The sequence below is a fragment of the Microcaecilia unicolor genome, chromosome 9 (assembly GCF_901765095.1).
Source record: "Microcaecilia unicolor chromosome 9, aMicUni1.1, whole genome shotgun sequence".
Lineage (NCBI taxonomy): Eukaryota > Metazoa > Chordata > Amphibia > Gymnophiona > Siphonopidae > Microcaecilia > Microcaecilia unicolor.
Genome location: NC_044039.1, coordinates 204,773,363 through 204,788,962, shown reverse-complemented (window position 1 = coordinate 204,788,962; position 15,600 = coordinate 204,773,363). Strand labels below are relative to the sequence as shown.

General features: G+C 48.0%; 1 protein-coding gene across 1 annotated transcript in view; it reads left to right on the top strand.

The window, feature by feature from the left end:
• CCDC197 (coiled-coil domain containing 197) overlaps positions 1-15,600 on the top strand; it is a 110,140-nt gene that overhangs the window by 19,984 nt on the left and 74,556 nt on the right. The window contains exon 4 of the mRNA XM_030215008.1: positions 10,944-11,101. Coding sequence (XP_030070868.1) covers positions 10,944-11,101 — 158 coding nt within the window. The remainder of the gene's footprint in view (positions 1-10,943; positions 11,102-15,600) is intronic.

Here is a 15,600-nt window from a genome sequence, read left to right as displayed (position 1 = left end):
AAGCATTTGCAGCTTCCCTTTTGTTTTGTTTTTTTCCCCCGAGACTGCTGCTCTTCTTTTCTGCATTAGTTGAGTAGGACATTCCTCCAGGCATTTGGTTGTTACTTCCAGGACTACCATGTGGTCTCTTTACTTTGCAATTTAATTTTTTCCTTCTTGGCTCTTGGCATTCGGTTTGCTTTCAGGATTACCATGTGGTCTCTTTACATTGCAACTAGGGGACTGTCAGTTGCTCTCGGAGCAAGGAGGTATCCCTGAGAGCTAGCGTTTTATTCTGAGCACTCTGTCTTTGGTCAGCATTGTTGCCATGTTATGTTAGTCTGGAATGCTCTTTCTGTACTCTCCTAGGACTGTTATCATCTTAGGTTACTTCAAAGACTCAATCCTGCTCTCTGGCAGGACTGTTTCTAGTTTATGTTCTTTCAGAATGGTCTTCGGTCTCCTGGTAGGTCTGTTGCCTTCTTAGGCTACATATTGAGGCCCCTGGTAGGTCTCTGGTCTTCTTGTGTATTGAAGGTATATCCTTTCCTCGGACAGTTCTACTATCTGGTCATTCCATATCATCAAGCTGATCAATCCATAGACTGGTGGGTTGTGTCCATCTACCAGCAGGTGGAGATAGAGAGCAAACTTTTGCCTCCCTATATGTGGTCATGTGCTGCCGGAAACTCCTCAGTATGTTCTCTATCTCAGCAGGTGGTGGTCACAAACAGCAGCAGCTCTGGCTAGGCCTCCAAGCCTAATCCTTAGGTTTTGTTGAGGCCTGGGGTTGAGGGCTCTTTTGAGCAAGTGCAAACCTGGTGGTGCCAGGTCCCTCCTTTTCTCCCCCCTCCCGCTGGCTCCGTTTAAAAAAAAAAAAAAAATTTAAACGTCTTTAAAGGCGTTTAATTCGACGTTTCTTTAAACGTTCATTGCAGCTACTCACTGGGACACCCGTTCGTTACTGCTCGGAGCGGCAAGCAGGTAATTTTACCTTTTTATAGCGGGCAGGGGGTTCCCCGATTCTTCTCCTCGTGGCATATGGCGTCGGAGGGCGAGGGCGCAAAGGGTCGCTCCCCGGATCGCTGGAGCGCTTCTAGAGGGGATGCGGGGGTTTTACAACCTGATTCGCCCTTGATGGGTGACAGTTTAGTGACCGATGAATGTCCCGGTCGTTCCTCCGGCGTGGCGGTTTTTTCCCGCCATAAACGCCCATCCCCCGCTCCTCGCCTCCGCCATCTTGGCCGGCCACGCGGCTCGGACGGCTTCTTCGTGGGCCGCCCTTGAGGTTGGAGACATTAATGCCATGAACGCCCTTAATTTGGGCGACGGCACAAGCGGCTAAAGTTAAGCGCCGTTCTTCCCGCGCGGCTCCTTCACAGAGTTTCGCGCCGGACGCCATTTTGGATGCGCAGCATGTCTCTCCCCCGCTATTGCGAGCGCCGGTTGAGAGTGCGTCTAGGGCTGTTGCCCAGGCTGCGGAAGTGCACAGTCTGGGGGGTTTCTCCCCCGAGTTTGTTTTGCTGCTGCATCAGGCTTTCCTCATGCAAAATGCTGCCCCTGCTCCCTCTTCTGATAAAGAGGTTGAGGTTCCCAGAGGTAAACGCCCTCGGGTTGATTTCCAGGCCTTGGAGGACTTTGTCTCCTCCGATGTAGATGAGGGCAGCGTGTCTGAGGTCTCCCAACGGTCCTTTGCGGATTCCTTGGAGGAGATAGATCCCCGCTCGGATGGAGCGGATGACCCCTCTGCAGCGCGGCTTTTTAGCCCAGAGGATTTGCCCAACCTGTTTTTACAGGCCATGGACACTTTGAAGATTTCCTCTCCGGAGGACGTCTCTCCCTCAGCCCCTGTTGGCTCTGCCATTATGCTGGGGACGAAGCGCCCGCCTAGATCCTTCCACGTGCATGATGCCATGCACACCTTAATTGCGGCTCAATGGGATGTCCCGGAAACGAGCCTTAAAGTGGCTAGGGCTATGTCCCGCCTCTATCCTTTGGCTGTGAGTGAACGTGAGGCCTATCTGTGGCCTACCGTGGATTCTTTAATCACTGCGGTGACTAAGAAAACGGCGTTGCCGGTGGAAGGTGGCACGGCCCTAAAGGACGCCCAAGACAGAAGATTGGAGGCGGCCTTAAGGTCGTCCTTTGAGGCAGCTGCTTTAAGTTTGCAGGCCTCAGTTTGCGGCTCCTATGTGGCCAGGGCGTGCCTGACTATGGTGCAGCGGGCTTCCCCCTCGGATCTTTCCTTGAGGGCTGATTGGCCGGCTCTGGAATCGGGCTTAGCCTATTTGGCAGACTTGCTGTATGATGTCTTGAGGGCCTCAGCTAAAGGCATGGCTCAGACAGTCTCTGCGCGGCGGTGGCTTTGGCTGAAACTTTGGTCTGCTGACCACGCCTCTAAATCCCGCCTGGCTAGATTGCCTTTTAAAGGCAAGCTGCTCTTTGGGGTCGAGCTGGACAAAATCGTGACCGATCTCGGCACGTCTAAGGGCAAGAAATTACCAGAGGTCAGGGCTCGGGCTAGTACTCGTCCCGGTACCTCCAGAGGACGGTTGCTGGAAGCCCGTCGGTATCGCCCGGGCAAGTCGGGTTCCTCTGCCCCCTCTTCCTTCAAGAGGAATTTCTCCCCCAAGCAGCATTCCTTTCGCAGAGACCGCCGTCCCGGAGGTGCTCCCTCCGGTCCTCCCCCAGGGTCTCGTACCCAATGACGGGGCCTTGGTCCACGCCCCAGTGCAGATTGGAGGACGGCTGTCCTCGTTTCTGGGCGAGTGGACCACTATAACTTCAGACGCGTGGGTGCTGGAAGTCATCAGAGACGGCTACAAGCTAGAGTTCTGCCAACCCTTAAGAGACGGGTTTGTACTCTCTCCCTGCAAGTCTCCGGTCAAGCTGTGGCAGTGCAGCAGACCTTGGACAACCTGATCCGCCTGGGTGCGGTCGTTCCGGTGCCAAAAAATCAGATTGGCAAGGGACGTTACTCCATTTACTTTGTGGTTCCAAAGAAAGGAGGTTCTGTCCGGCCTATCCTCGACCTCAAAGGGGTCAATCGGGCCTGGAAAGTGTGGCACTTTCGCATGGAGACTCTCCGCTCTGTTATAGCGGCAGTGAAGGCAGGAGAGTTCTTGGCTTCCTTGGACATCAAGGAAGCGTACCTGCATATTCCCATCTGGCCTCCTCTCCAACGCTTTCTGCGTTTTACAGTCCTGAGACGACACTTCCAGTTCAGAGCCCTCCCTTTCGGGTTGGCTACTGCTCCGCGGACCTTTTCCAAAGTAATGGGGGTCATAGCGGCCTTCCTGCTAAAGGAAGGAGTACAAGTCCATCCTTATCTGGACGACTGGTTGATCCGAGCCCCCTCTTATGCAGAGTGCGGCAAAGCTATGGACCGGGTAGTTGCTCTTGTGAGCTCCCTGGGATGGATCATCAACTGGAAGAAGAGCCAGCTGCGCCCGACTCAGTCCCTGGAGTATCTGGGAGTTCGATTCGACACCCAAGTGGGCAGAGTGTTCCTGCCAGACAATCGGATTGTCAAGCTTCAGGCTCAGGTGGACTAGTTCCTAGTAGCCTCTCCTATTCGGGCTTGGGACTACGTGCAGCTGTTGGGCTCTATGACGGCCACGATGGAAGTAGTGCCCTGGGCCAGGGCTCATATGAGACCACTACAGCTATCTCTGCTGCTGCGCTGGACTCCGATGTCGGAGGATTATGCTGTGCGCCTTCCCGTGGACCCAGCAGTGCGCAAGGCGCTGAGCTGGTGGACGCAGACAGACAAGTTGTCTGCAGGATTGCCTCTGGTGACCCCGGAGTGGATTGTCGTCACGACAGACGCCTCTTTGATGGGCTGGGGAGCCCACTGCTTGGGAAGGACAGCGCAGGGGCTCTAGTCTCCTGCAGAGGCAAGTGGTCTATCAACCTCCTGGAACTCAGAGCCATTCGGTTGGTGTTATTGGAGTTCATCCCGGTACTGGTGGTGTAGCCTGTACGGGTCCTGTCGGACAATGCCACGGCTGTGGCCTATATCAACCGCCAGGGAGGTACCAAGAGCGCCCCTCTAGCCAAGGAGGCTATGAGTCTTTGCCAGTGGGCGGAAGCGAACCTGGAGCAGCTTTCAGCGGCCCACATTGCCGGAGTCATGAATGTCAAGGCGGACTTTCTCAGTCGCCATACCTTGGAGCCCGGAGAGTGGCAACTATCTGCTCAGGCGTTCTTGGACATCACGAAGCGCTGGGGCCAGCCGAGCCTAGATCTGATGGCGTCATCGGCCAATTGCCAAGGGCCGCGCTTTTTTCAGCAGAGGACGGGACCCTCGATCCCTGGGAGTAGATACTCTTCTCCAACAGTGGCCGACACAAGAGCTCCTCTATGTGTTCCCGCCCTGGCCCATGTTGGGCAGGGTGCTAGACCGGGTGGCAAAGCATCCCGGCAGGGTAATCCTGGTGGGTCCGGATTGGCCCAGACGTCCCTGGTATGCGGACTTGATCAGGCTCTCAGTCGACGATCCTCTGCGGCTGTCAGTGGAGCAGGGCCTGTTACATCAGGGTCCCGTGGTGATGGAGGATCCCTCTCCCTTTGGTCTTACGGCCTGGATATTGAGCGGCAGCGTCTGAGGAAGAAGGGCTTCTCAGACAAGGTCATCGCCACTATGCTGAGAGCGAGGAAGCGCTCTACTTCTACTGCTTACGCCAGGGTTTGGCGTATCTTTGCAGCATGGTGTGAAGCAGGCTCACTTTCTCCCTTCACTGCTCCAATTTCTTCAGTGTTGGCGTTCCTGCAAGAAGGTCTGGAGAAAGGCCTGTCGCTCAGTTCCCTTAAAGTCCAGGTAGCGGATCTGGCTTGCTTCAGGGGCCGCCTGAAGGGTGCTTCCCTGGCTTCGCAGCCAGATGTGGTGCGCTTTCTCAAGGGAGTTAATCACCTGCGCCCTCCTCTGCACTCAGTGGTGCCTGCGTGGAATCTCAACCTGGTGCTAAGAGCATTGCAGAAGCCGCCTTTTGAACCCTTGTCGAGGGCATCTCTGAAAGACCTGACGTTGAAAGCAGTCTTTTTGGTGGCTATCACTTCAGCCAGAAGAGTTTCCGAGCTCCAGGCGCTCTCATGTCGAGAGCCTTTTCTGCAGTTCACTGAGGCAGGAGTGACTATTCGCACAGTGCCTTCCTTCCTGCCCAAGATTGTTTCTCGCTTCCATGTGAATCAGCAGCTCTGTCTCCCTTCCTTTCGTAGGGAGGACTACCCAGAGGAGTACTCTGCTCTTAAATATCTGGATGTGAGACGAGTCATCTTCAGATACTTGGAAGTGACCAATGATTTCCGGAAATCGGATCATCTGTTTGTCCTGTTTGCAGGTCCTCGTAAGGGTCTGCAGGCTGCTAAGCCTACAGTGGCAAAATGGGTCAAGGAAGCCATTGCAGCGGCTTATGTGGCCGCGGGGAAGGTGCCGCCTATCCAGCTGAAGGCTCACTCCACGAGAGCTCAGGCGGCCTCGATGGCAGAGGCCGGATCCGTCTCCTTGGAAGAGATATGCAAGGCGGCAACTTGGGCTTCGGCTCATATATTCTCCAAGCATTACCGTTTGACTGTGGCTGCACGGGCGGAGGCCCGGTTTGGAGCTTCAGTGTTGAGGTCAGGGATTTCAATGTCCCGCCCTGGGTGAGTACTGCTTCGGTACATCCCACCAGTCTATGGATTGATCAGCTTGATGATATGGAAGGTAAAATTATGTATAATCATACCTGATAATTTTCTTTCCATTAATCATAGCTGATCAATCCATAGCCCCTCCCAGATATCTGTTCTGTTTTTATTCTGGTTGCATTTCAGGTTCAAGTTTAGTCTTCAGTTATTTCAGAAAGACTTCGTGTTCAAGTTCTTTCACTTGGATTCTTCAAGAGTTGAGACGAGTTTGTGTTACAGTGAGCTGCTGCATTCCTCTCCCCTCCGTTTTACGGGGCTGGATTGAGACATAAATTCTGCCGGCACTCCCTCCCGCTTCGTGCGGCTGTAGGGCAGCTTTGTACCCCTCCCGCTTCGGCGGTGTTAGGGTCAGTCAGCTCCTCCCGCGGTTGCGGTTGCAGGATAAGCCAGATCCCCCCGCATCGGCGGGTGTGGTGTCCCTCCCCCGCTCCGCGGGGATGAGCTGGACGGATTCCCCTCCCCCACTTGTGTGGGGATGAGCTGGGTTAATTCCCCTCCCCCGTTTCGGCGGTGGTGAGCTGGGCAGAGTGTCCCTTCGTGGGTGTAATTCTCTAAGTGCTGAGTCCTGCGGATGGAGCTTTGATATCGACATACTGAGGAGTTTCCGGCAGCACATGACCACATATAGGGAGGCAAAAGTTTGCTCTCTATCTCCACCTGCTGGTAGATGGACACAACCCACCAGTCTATGGATTGATCAGCTATGATTAATGGAAAGAAAATTATCAGGTATGATTATACATAATTTTACCTTCTGTTTCTTTACAGGGCTTGCATGTGCCCCCCTTTTCTTGATTGACATGTAAGTCATTTTATTTTTGCATGTTTTCACTTTTCTCTGTAAGCTGCCTAAGGGGTAATCTAGCGAACAGTGCAGTGAGATGTCATCGGGGAGGGCCAGCTTCGGTTCTCACTCTGACTCTAGTCGTCCTGCCTCCTAGGTGGGTTCACATCCGCACTGACGTTTGGTTTATTTCATGGCTGATGTCTGTTTTATTCAAGGGGAGTCATTTGTATGGATCTACCATCTGACCAGCCCTGTAGCATGCCATCCCCTTCTGGCATGGTGGCCTTCTCTTCAGGTCGGGCATTTCGCTTAGATATTTGGAAATCAGGGGCGTAACCCTTATGTTTTTTTTTCCTTGCAGATATACCAGGCTGCCTTTTAGGTTGTCATCTTGACTTTTTATGGAGCCGGGGGGTTTTCTGTTTTCTCTAGAGGACCTTCTCTCTTCCCCTGTCCGGCCTCTTTGTTTCTCTCTTGCTCAGGCTGGTGCATGCTCTCAGTCTGGGACAGGCATTCAGCCTTGCTAAGCAGGATGGCATCTTTTGTAGTTGCAGTATTCTCTTCTCAGCTTTTAGCCTCTATGCCTTAGTGACATTGTCAGAGGGACAGGGTGTTGTTATTCTTCGCACGATAATTCAACATCATCTTGTTTCCTTTAAGGTTTCTTTCTCCTTTCAGACACTGTTGTTAGTAGCCATGGCTTCAGCTAGCAGGGTCAGAACTGCAAGTTTCTCTCATACAGGTTTTCTTTTTTTCCAAACAGCTAGTACGTCTAGGTAAGAGGTACTTCTTCACCTGGGTATTTCTTTTTCACTCTACCGTAGTTTTCCATTTTTCATCTTTTCCAACCACTTTTTTCTTACTGGTCTGGACTCTTCTACTGGCGTTCAAGATCACAGGAAATTATATGCTTTATATATGCTTTACATATTAAAACAGATCTTATATATTTAGAGAGCTGTTACATGCTATTTGGTCCTTCCTTTTAGTACTTCTAGTCAAGGTAAGGTTGCCGTTGTTTCGGCCTCACTATATCTCGACGGATTAAGGAATTCATACCTCTATTTGTCTACTCACTGGGGGACCATTTCCTGAGAGTGTTATAACATATGCTCCATCTTGAGAAGCGGGGTTCTTTCCTTCGCACAGCGATTTTTGGTGCACTAGGTGCACATTTTGTACGGTGCCATTTTGAGCTTAGCTTCATTCTCTTTTGATTGATATACACTCTACGTGTTCATTGTCGCCAGGAGGTGATCTATGCAACTCGGAGATGCTTAGGGGTTTGAAAGGGTCCCTCCCTTAAGGTTACTGCTTTGGTACTTCCCATCAGTCCAATCCTGGTCCGGTCCGGAGGGACGCTAAGGAAGGAGAAATTAGTTCTTACCTGCTAATTTGCTTTCCTTTAGTCCCTCCGGACCGGAACAGGCCCCTCCCATATTTTGTCACTTTTTCAACGGGGTATTAAAAAAAAAAAAAAGACGCTTGTACATATATAGGTCTTTAAGTGGACCATGCCACGTCTCTGGTCGGAGTTGCTGGTGGGTTCAGTTGCTGGAATATATATGTATGTATATATTTATATATCTATATATGTATAGAACTGTGAGCTCCTTAGCACTTCTGTGCTGAGAGTTGCTGGTGAGTTCTAATTCAAGTGAGCCATACCACTTCTCTGGTAGGAGTTGCTGGTGAGCTTTCCTACAAAAGGGACATACCACTTCTCTGGTGAGAGTTGCTGGGGTACCCGATTGCTGGTATATATATATATGTGAACCTTTAAGTAAGCCATGCTAGTATATTTATGTGAAACTTTAAGTAAGCCATACCACTTCTCTGGTGAGAGTTGCTGGTGAGCTATAAGACAAGTGAGCCATACCACTTCTTTGGTGAAAGTTGCTGGTGAGCTATAAGACAAGTGAGCCATACCACTTCTCTGGTGAAAGTTGCTGGTGAGCTATAATACAAGGGAGCCATACCACTTCTCTGGTGAAAGTTGCTGGTGAGCTATAAGACAAGTGAGCCATACCACTTCTCTGGTGAGAGTTGCTGGTGAGCTATAATACAAGGGAGCCATACCACTTCTCTGGTGAGAGTTGCTGTTGAGCTATAATACAAATCGGGCCATACCACTTCTCTGGTAAGAGTTGTTGGTGAGCTCTGATACCTGGCCTTGCCGGGTGCTTTGTGGCTGCTAGGATTCCATGTGGCACAGAAGTCTCGTATTTCTTTCTTTCCTGCTTTGTTAGTCAAATACTGAGGCTAAGGTCACATGGCCAGGGCTCTCATTGGCTCTCTAGTCTTAGAATTTTCTCAGTCTCCACCTGCTGGTAGGCGTTCACAACCCATCAGTCCAATCCTGGTCCGGTCCGGAGGGACTAAAGGAAAGCAAATTAGCAGGTAAGAACTAATTTCTCCTTACCTCACTAGTTACTCCCATCTGTAGATCATTTATAAATATGTTAAAAAGCAACGGTCCCGGCACAGACCCCTGGGGAACCCCACTATCTATCCTTCTCCATTGAGAATACTGACCATTAAACCCTACTCTCTGTTTTCTATCTTTCAACCAGTTTTTAATACACAGTAGAACACTACCTCCTATCCCATAACTCTCCAATTTCCTCTGGAGTCTTTCATGCGGTATTTTGTCAAATGCCTTTTAAAAAAACAAATACACAATATTGACCGGCTCACCTTTATCCACTTTATCCACATGCTTGTTCATACCTTCAAAAAAATGTAATAGATTGATGAGGCAAGGTTTCCCTTCACAAAATCCATGTTGGCTTTGTCTCATTAATCCATGCTTTTGAATATGCTCTGTAATTTTGTTCTTTATAATAGTCTCTACCACTTTGCCCAGCACCAACATCAGGCTCACCAGTAACGTTACATTGGCAACCCTCCAATCTTCCAGTACCATGCTTGTTTTTAAAGATAAATTGCAGTCTTTAGGTGGCTCCTTATCCAGAAACTCTGTTGCTACCACTTGGAAAGCTGAGTACTTGGGAGATCAAATTTGGCTTGAATTTCCCCGAAGGATGGTAGGTCGCTCTTTGCAAAATGTCTCCCAAAACACATAGGACCAGGTTCTATATTTGCGCCGGGAAAAAAATGCGCATAGAGCTATTCTATAAACCTCACCTTAAGTTAGGTGCGGTTTATAGAATACGTGTGTAGCCTGGCCCAGATTGGGCATTTTCTGTAACAATGCACAAAATATCTAGGAATGCCCACAACCTGCCCATGCTCCCTTTTGAGGTTTGCGCATTAGAATTTTCGCACACCACTTTACAAATGAGCTTAAAGTAAATTCTAATTAGTGGCAATTGGTGCAGATAGTTGCTTTTTAGTGGCCAATTATTGGCACTGATTGGCTTTTTAAACAAGTTCCGCGTGCACTATTCACCCTCCTTCATTGAGAAAAATGGCCATTTACTCCTACCCTCTGTTTTTTTGTCCAATAACCAATTTCTGATCCACAACAGAACATTACCTCCTATCCCATGACTTTTTCATTTTTTCAAGAGTGTATCATGAGGAACTTTATCAAAAGCTTTCTGAAAATCTAGATACACTACATCAACCGGCTCACTTTTATCAACATGTTTATTCATACCTTCAAAGAAATGAAGCAAATTGGTAAGGCAAGACTTTCCTTGGCTGAATCCATGCTGATTCTGTCCCATTAAACCATGTTTGTCTATGTGTTCCGTAATTTTATTCTTTATAATTGTTTCCACTATTTTGTCTGGCACTGAAGTCAGGCTTACCGGTTTGTAATTTCCTGGATCACCCCTAGAACCCTTTTTAAAAATCAGAGTTACATTGGCCACCCTCCAATTGTAAGGTACTATGGACAGTTTTAACGACAGGTTACAGATCACCAACAGTAGTTCAGCAATTTCAGGTTTGAGTTTTTTTAGTACCCTAGGGTGCATACTATCCAATTCAGATGCTTTACTACTCTTTAATTTGTCAATTTGGCTCAGTATATCTTCTAGGTTCAGCGAGATTTCTTTCAGTTCCTCCGCATCATCATCCTTGAAAAGACCGAAGCAAGAAGACTGAACGTCTCTCTGCTATGGCCTTGTACTCCCTGAGTGCCCCGCTCCTTGGTGATCTAAGGATCCCACAAATTCCCTCACAGGCTTTCTGCTTCAGACCCACAGAATGGTAAAGCCTGAAGAAGCCTCAATGCCTAGACAGTAAAACTCTCAGTCTTTCTACACAATGGAGTTTAGAACTTGTTTTGAGTACCAGTTGATTGTGCATTACCTTTTTTGTTTTTGGTATTTTGAAAGCCTTTTTTTCAGAGTTCATAAACCATCCAGAAATCCTGAAATGCATTAAAAGTGTAGAAGACAGGTGTAGTTCACACTTTCCTGCCATGGTATTATTAAATTTTGTTTGAGGTGCAATTTAAAATCTGTGGTGAGCACCGTTCAACCTGATATGCTCATTAACCTGATTTTTCCCCCCACAGTATAAAGAAAATGCTTTAAAGTTTGACAAGTTCCTTAAGGACAATAATGCAAAGGAAAAACGAGCCTTACAGAAATACCAGGATGAAGTCAAAGTCAACAACACGAAACAAGAGGAGATAAATGAACTCACCCAGGAGCTGGAGGAGCTCAGGCTCAGGTATGCATCTGATGTCATGATTTCTAATTTGCCGTTTTACCCCAAAATGTGTACAGCAGGGGCGTAGCCAGATGGCCAATTTTGGGTGGGCCTGAGCCCAAGGTGGGTGGGCATGGAATTTGCTCCCTCCCCCCCCCGGTCCCCCTTTGGGTTTGCTCCTCTCTACCTCCCTACCCACAAACCCCAAATATTAAATACTTAAATATTAAATGCTGAAGATTTCTTCCTCCTCCTCCAGCACCCAGCACTCTTCCAAACAGCAGCTGGTAGCACTTGCCTCAAACTGTTCAGTGCTTTTGCATGTGCGAAAACTGAGCATGTGCAGAAGGGCTGGTCTCAGCGTCAGCTTAAGGCAAATGCTTCTGGCTGACATTTGGAAGAGTGCTGGTGCCCAAGGAGAGAAAATCTTCAGCTGGCAAGGTTTGGGGATCCCCACCAGCCACAGCAAGATTGTCATAATTTTGGGTGGGCCTGAGTCCAAAGTGGGTGGGCCCCGGCCCACCTGTGGCTACGCCACTGGTGTACAGGCTGAGAAACAACATTAAACCCCAACTCATTAAACTTAGCGTCAAGCCCCAAAACATTTTGGTGCCCCCTGGTGCGTTATTAGGAAGGTTTGCTGGCCCACCCGATTTTTGTTTTCGCCAGTGGGGTTTCTTTTGGATAAATATAAGGTGTTCAGGCTACCTTATCGGGGACATCATATGTTGATGCGTAAGTCTGGCGTGTTGGGGAAGAAAGTTATATTCAGTGTTTGGACTACCTCAGAAGCACCTTCCTTTTGGGCCTGGCATAATCAATTCCGTGCACTGATGTTGGAACAAAGTCACAGTAGACTTCATGTGTAGCATAAAAAGTTATTTATGTTTATTTGGGAGGTATACATCCAGTCACTGCCACACAGAGAATGTAGCCTCATTTTGAATTCTTTTCCATGATTCTGGTTTGAGAGGAGAGTTGTCCTGGCCACTATTCCCTTTTTTTTTTGTCCTCTTTATATATTTGATTTTGGTTTTTGGTTCTGTTTGTTGAAGATGCCAAGCTCTTTTGGGACGACAGAGGGTGGGTGGGTTTGAGATGCAAATGTTTCTCTATACGTCAAGGTTCACCTGAAGTGTTTAGCTGTTGATGTTCTTTCAGGTTTCTTACTATTCTCTGTGGTTTTGTGTTCTGTAACCAAGAGTTGGGATGTTGGTCAGTGACAGGGGAGTATGAGAACACATGTCTCACATTTTATATTTTGTGGTTAGTGTTTATATTGTTGGCTACTTTTCTATTCTGTATATGATGCATTATTATGACTGTCTGTTCCTGGCCTAGTACTGCGGAGGTCTTGGAGGAGTTTTGTTAACTTTTGAACTTTAGGGAGATGGATGATGTTTTAGTTCTTTGAAATAAGCTTGACGTGTTGCCCTGTATTTTGGCTGTGTACTTTGTTTATTGTATATTTGACTTCCAAGTTAATAAATACTTTTGACTTCCAAGTTAAAATTTAAACTAAAAATTAACATTAAAAGTATACATGTAACCCAGGCCTCACTGACCAGCTCAGTTCTTCCACTGACCTGGGTCACCACAAACAGAAACTTTCTAATTTTCCACACAATCTTTCCATACAGTTCAGTTTCTCACTCAAGCTTGGGTGCAGGCCAGGGCCAAATAAAGATCCAGAAGGCCGTAGGATGTTAAGCTGGCCTCTAACTTGAATATAGCAGTCCAGGAGCAAGCTGTTCACTGTCTCCCTCAAGACAGTGAACAGCTTGCTCCTGGAATACTCGCCACACCAAGGAATTATCTTTTATGCAAACAAACTTTACTTAACCTGCCCCATCACCCATCCCTTTGGGCTGTATAATCCAAGGCTGTGCTGGTAGCGTTGATAGTCACCAGAAAACTCCTCCGGGATCAGACCTCCCTGTCTGTCCTCTCCTCCAGAGTTGCACCTCAGCGGGTTTACTCCCTCTAGCCTTGAATAGGCTCCCCTCTGTTGCTGCTCATGAGTTGGGCTCCCTTTACCCACCCAGAGCACTCCTTTCAAACAGTTACTACTCCTTTCAAACAGTTGGCTTACAATAACTCTCCCTTAACAGCATTAGGTTATAGTAAATGACAGCAGATAAAGACCTGAATGGTCCATCCAGTCTGCCCAACATTTTACATGGTATGTGATACTGTGATACTTTATATGTAAACCCGAGTTTGATTTGTCCTTGTCATTCTCAGGGCATAGACCTGTTCTTGTACTAAAAGTTCTGAAGCTAACATCGAAGCCCCTTAAAAGTTACACTCCAATCCATCCATATCTATTCAGTTATCTGGCCTCTCCAGGATACCCCCTCTCCTCCAAGGGTCCTGACGGGGGTGAAGGCAACCAAAGACCATGTGCTCTGACAAACAAGAACTTTTATTATCTTCAAACTCCACATCTACTGTCAATCACTAACTAGAAACATTTCCCTCTACAACTTATCCCAGAAATCCACCCCCTGGGCTGGATCTCAATCCACCCACAACTCGGAGCCCACCCCTCAGAGACTCTGAAGAGCTCTATCACAATGACCTTAGTAATCCCCATTATAACGGGGGATTACGTACAAAAGAGGTTCCACTTCAGAATAAGAAACTGGATAATTCTGGAATTCGGAGGCGGCATGGAGAGATTGGATCAAGTTTCAAGTTTATTCTGGGCTTTTTATCTTGCCCATCAAGCAATATATCTAAGCAGCTTACGATCTAAAATTTTAGGGGAGGGGGAAGGGGGAGACAAGACATGAATGGAAGGATAGAAGGGATAGGTGGGAGGTGGGAGAGGGTAGGTCTCGGGAAGACAGGCCATGGCTGTTTTCTCCAGGGCTGGGTTTTATGAATGGGGTATCAGATGTCAATGGGTGGGTTGAGAGGGAGTATGAGGGAGTCTGGAGGGGAATTGGACCTCTTGGGGGGGGGAAGAGACAGGGTTTTGGACCTTCCAAGGGAGACTGGGGCACGGGGACTTGAGTTTTGGGGGGGCGCTTAACTATATGGGTAATGACACTGAATCTTGCCAGCATCTGTATAACTACAGGTCCTCAAAATAGAATAAAAGTGGGAGAGCGACCAAGGATACCAAAGTCTGAGAAGATGTATAATAGTAGAAATGTTTATTGAAGTATAAAGACTCGACACAACGTTGTGTTTCGGCCTTTAGGCCTGCATCAGGAGTCTTATTTTTCAGCATTGCGCTATGAGCGTTCAGTGCAGCGTGACAAACGAGCACTCTTTATTCAAGAACGGACTTTTTAAAGACCATCCCTGCTTCAAGAAGGTTTTACATCATTTCTGTCTAAGAAGGTTTTTTGAAAAATAAGACTCCTGATGCAGGCCTAAAGGCCAAAACACAATGTTGTGTTGAGTCTATATACTTCAATTAACATTTCTACTATTATACATCTTCTCAGACTTTGGTATCCTTGGTCGCTCTCCCACTTTTATTCTATTTTGTTGTTTTCCGTGGGGTGTTTTGAGTTCTCCGTCTTCTGGCGGATTCTTTTCCTGTACAAACCCCCTCTAACTACTGGTCCTCCCCAACTCTGCCCCGGTGTAGCTTGGTTCCAAAATATCCAGTTAGTACCGATTATTCAGCAGCATTGCCCAGTTAAGAACCACTGACTATCGGTGGATAACCAGCCCCAAGCTTCTTAAAATGGTTTTGAATATTGACCCCCTAGTATTTTCAGTTACTCTGCAGTTCAGTTTCCCAATCCTGTTCTCATAGTCAGTTAGATGAAGGGGTTACATTAACTTTTGCAGAATCTGACCTCCAGGTCTTTGTATGTCTTGAATTAATCCCATATCTTCAAGTAACTTATCCTTCTATCTTATCTCTTGGATTTTCTTTTCTGTTTGGCTTACTGCCACTCATATGTTTTAGAGCTACAGGAGAATATATATATTTTGCTTTGGAAAATTACCAGATTATTCTTCAGTTTTCCAGTTAGCAGCTGGACTCCGCAGCTCTTCCTTATGCGCTATCCCCCTACTTCTATAAAAGTCGCCAAAAGTTTTGCATGCAAATTTGGGCACATGCCCAATTTCAACACGCAATTAATTTAATGAGCTAATTATTAAGAACAAATGGCTAGAAAGGTTAAGGAGGGGTGTCAAAAATTTCTTCAGGTATATTAGTGAAAGGAGAAAGCCTAAAAAGGGAATTGTGAGACTGAAAGATGCTGCGAACGGACGGGTAAGGAGCTCCTCAGTCCAAAAGAAATAGACCTACCTGGACCATCCAACGCTGTCCACAACCGGACCGTAGCTGGACTGGGGCTGATCCTGAGCCGATTGGGAGCAACGGAGCAGCCTCGCTGAGCCCGAGACCGGCCGAGGCGACCTGTTTGCTGCACACCACGAGGCCGCGACGCACCCCCGACCGGACAAATCCACCTGGGCCTGGCTGGACTGCCCAGGTCAGTCTGGGCCACCCGAGCTGGGCTGAAGCCGGAGCGGGGTTAGTCCAGGGC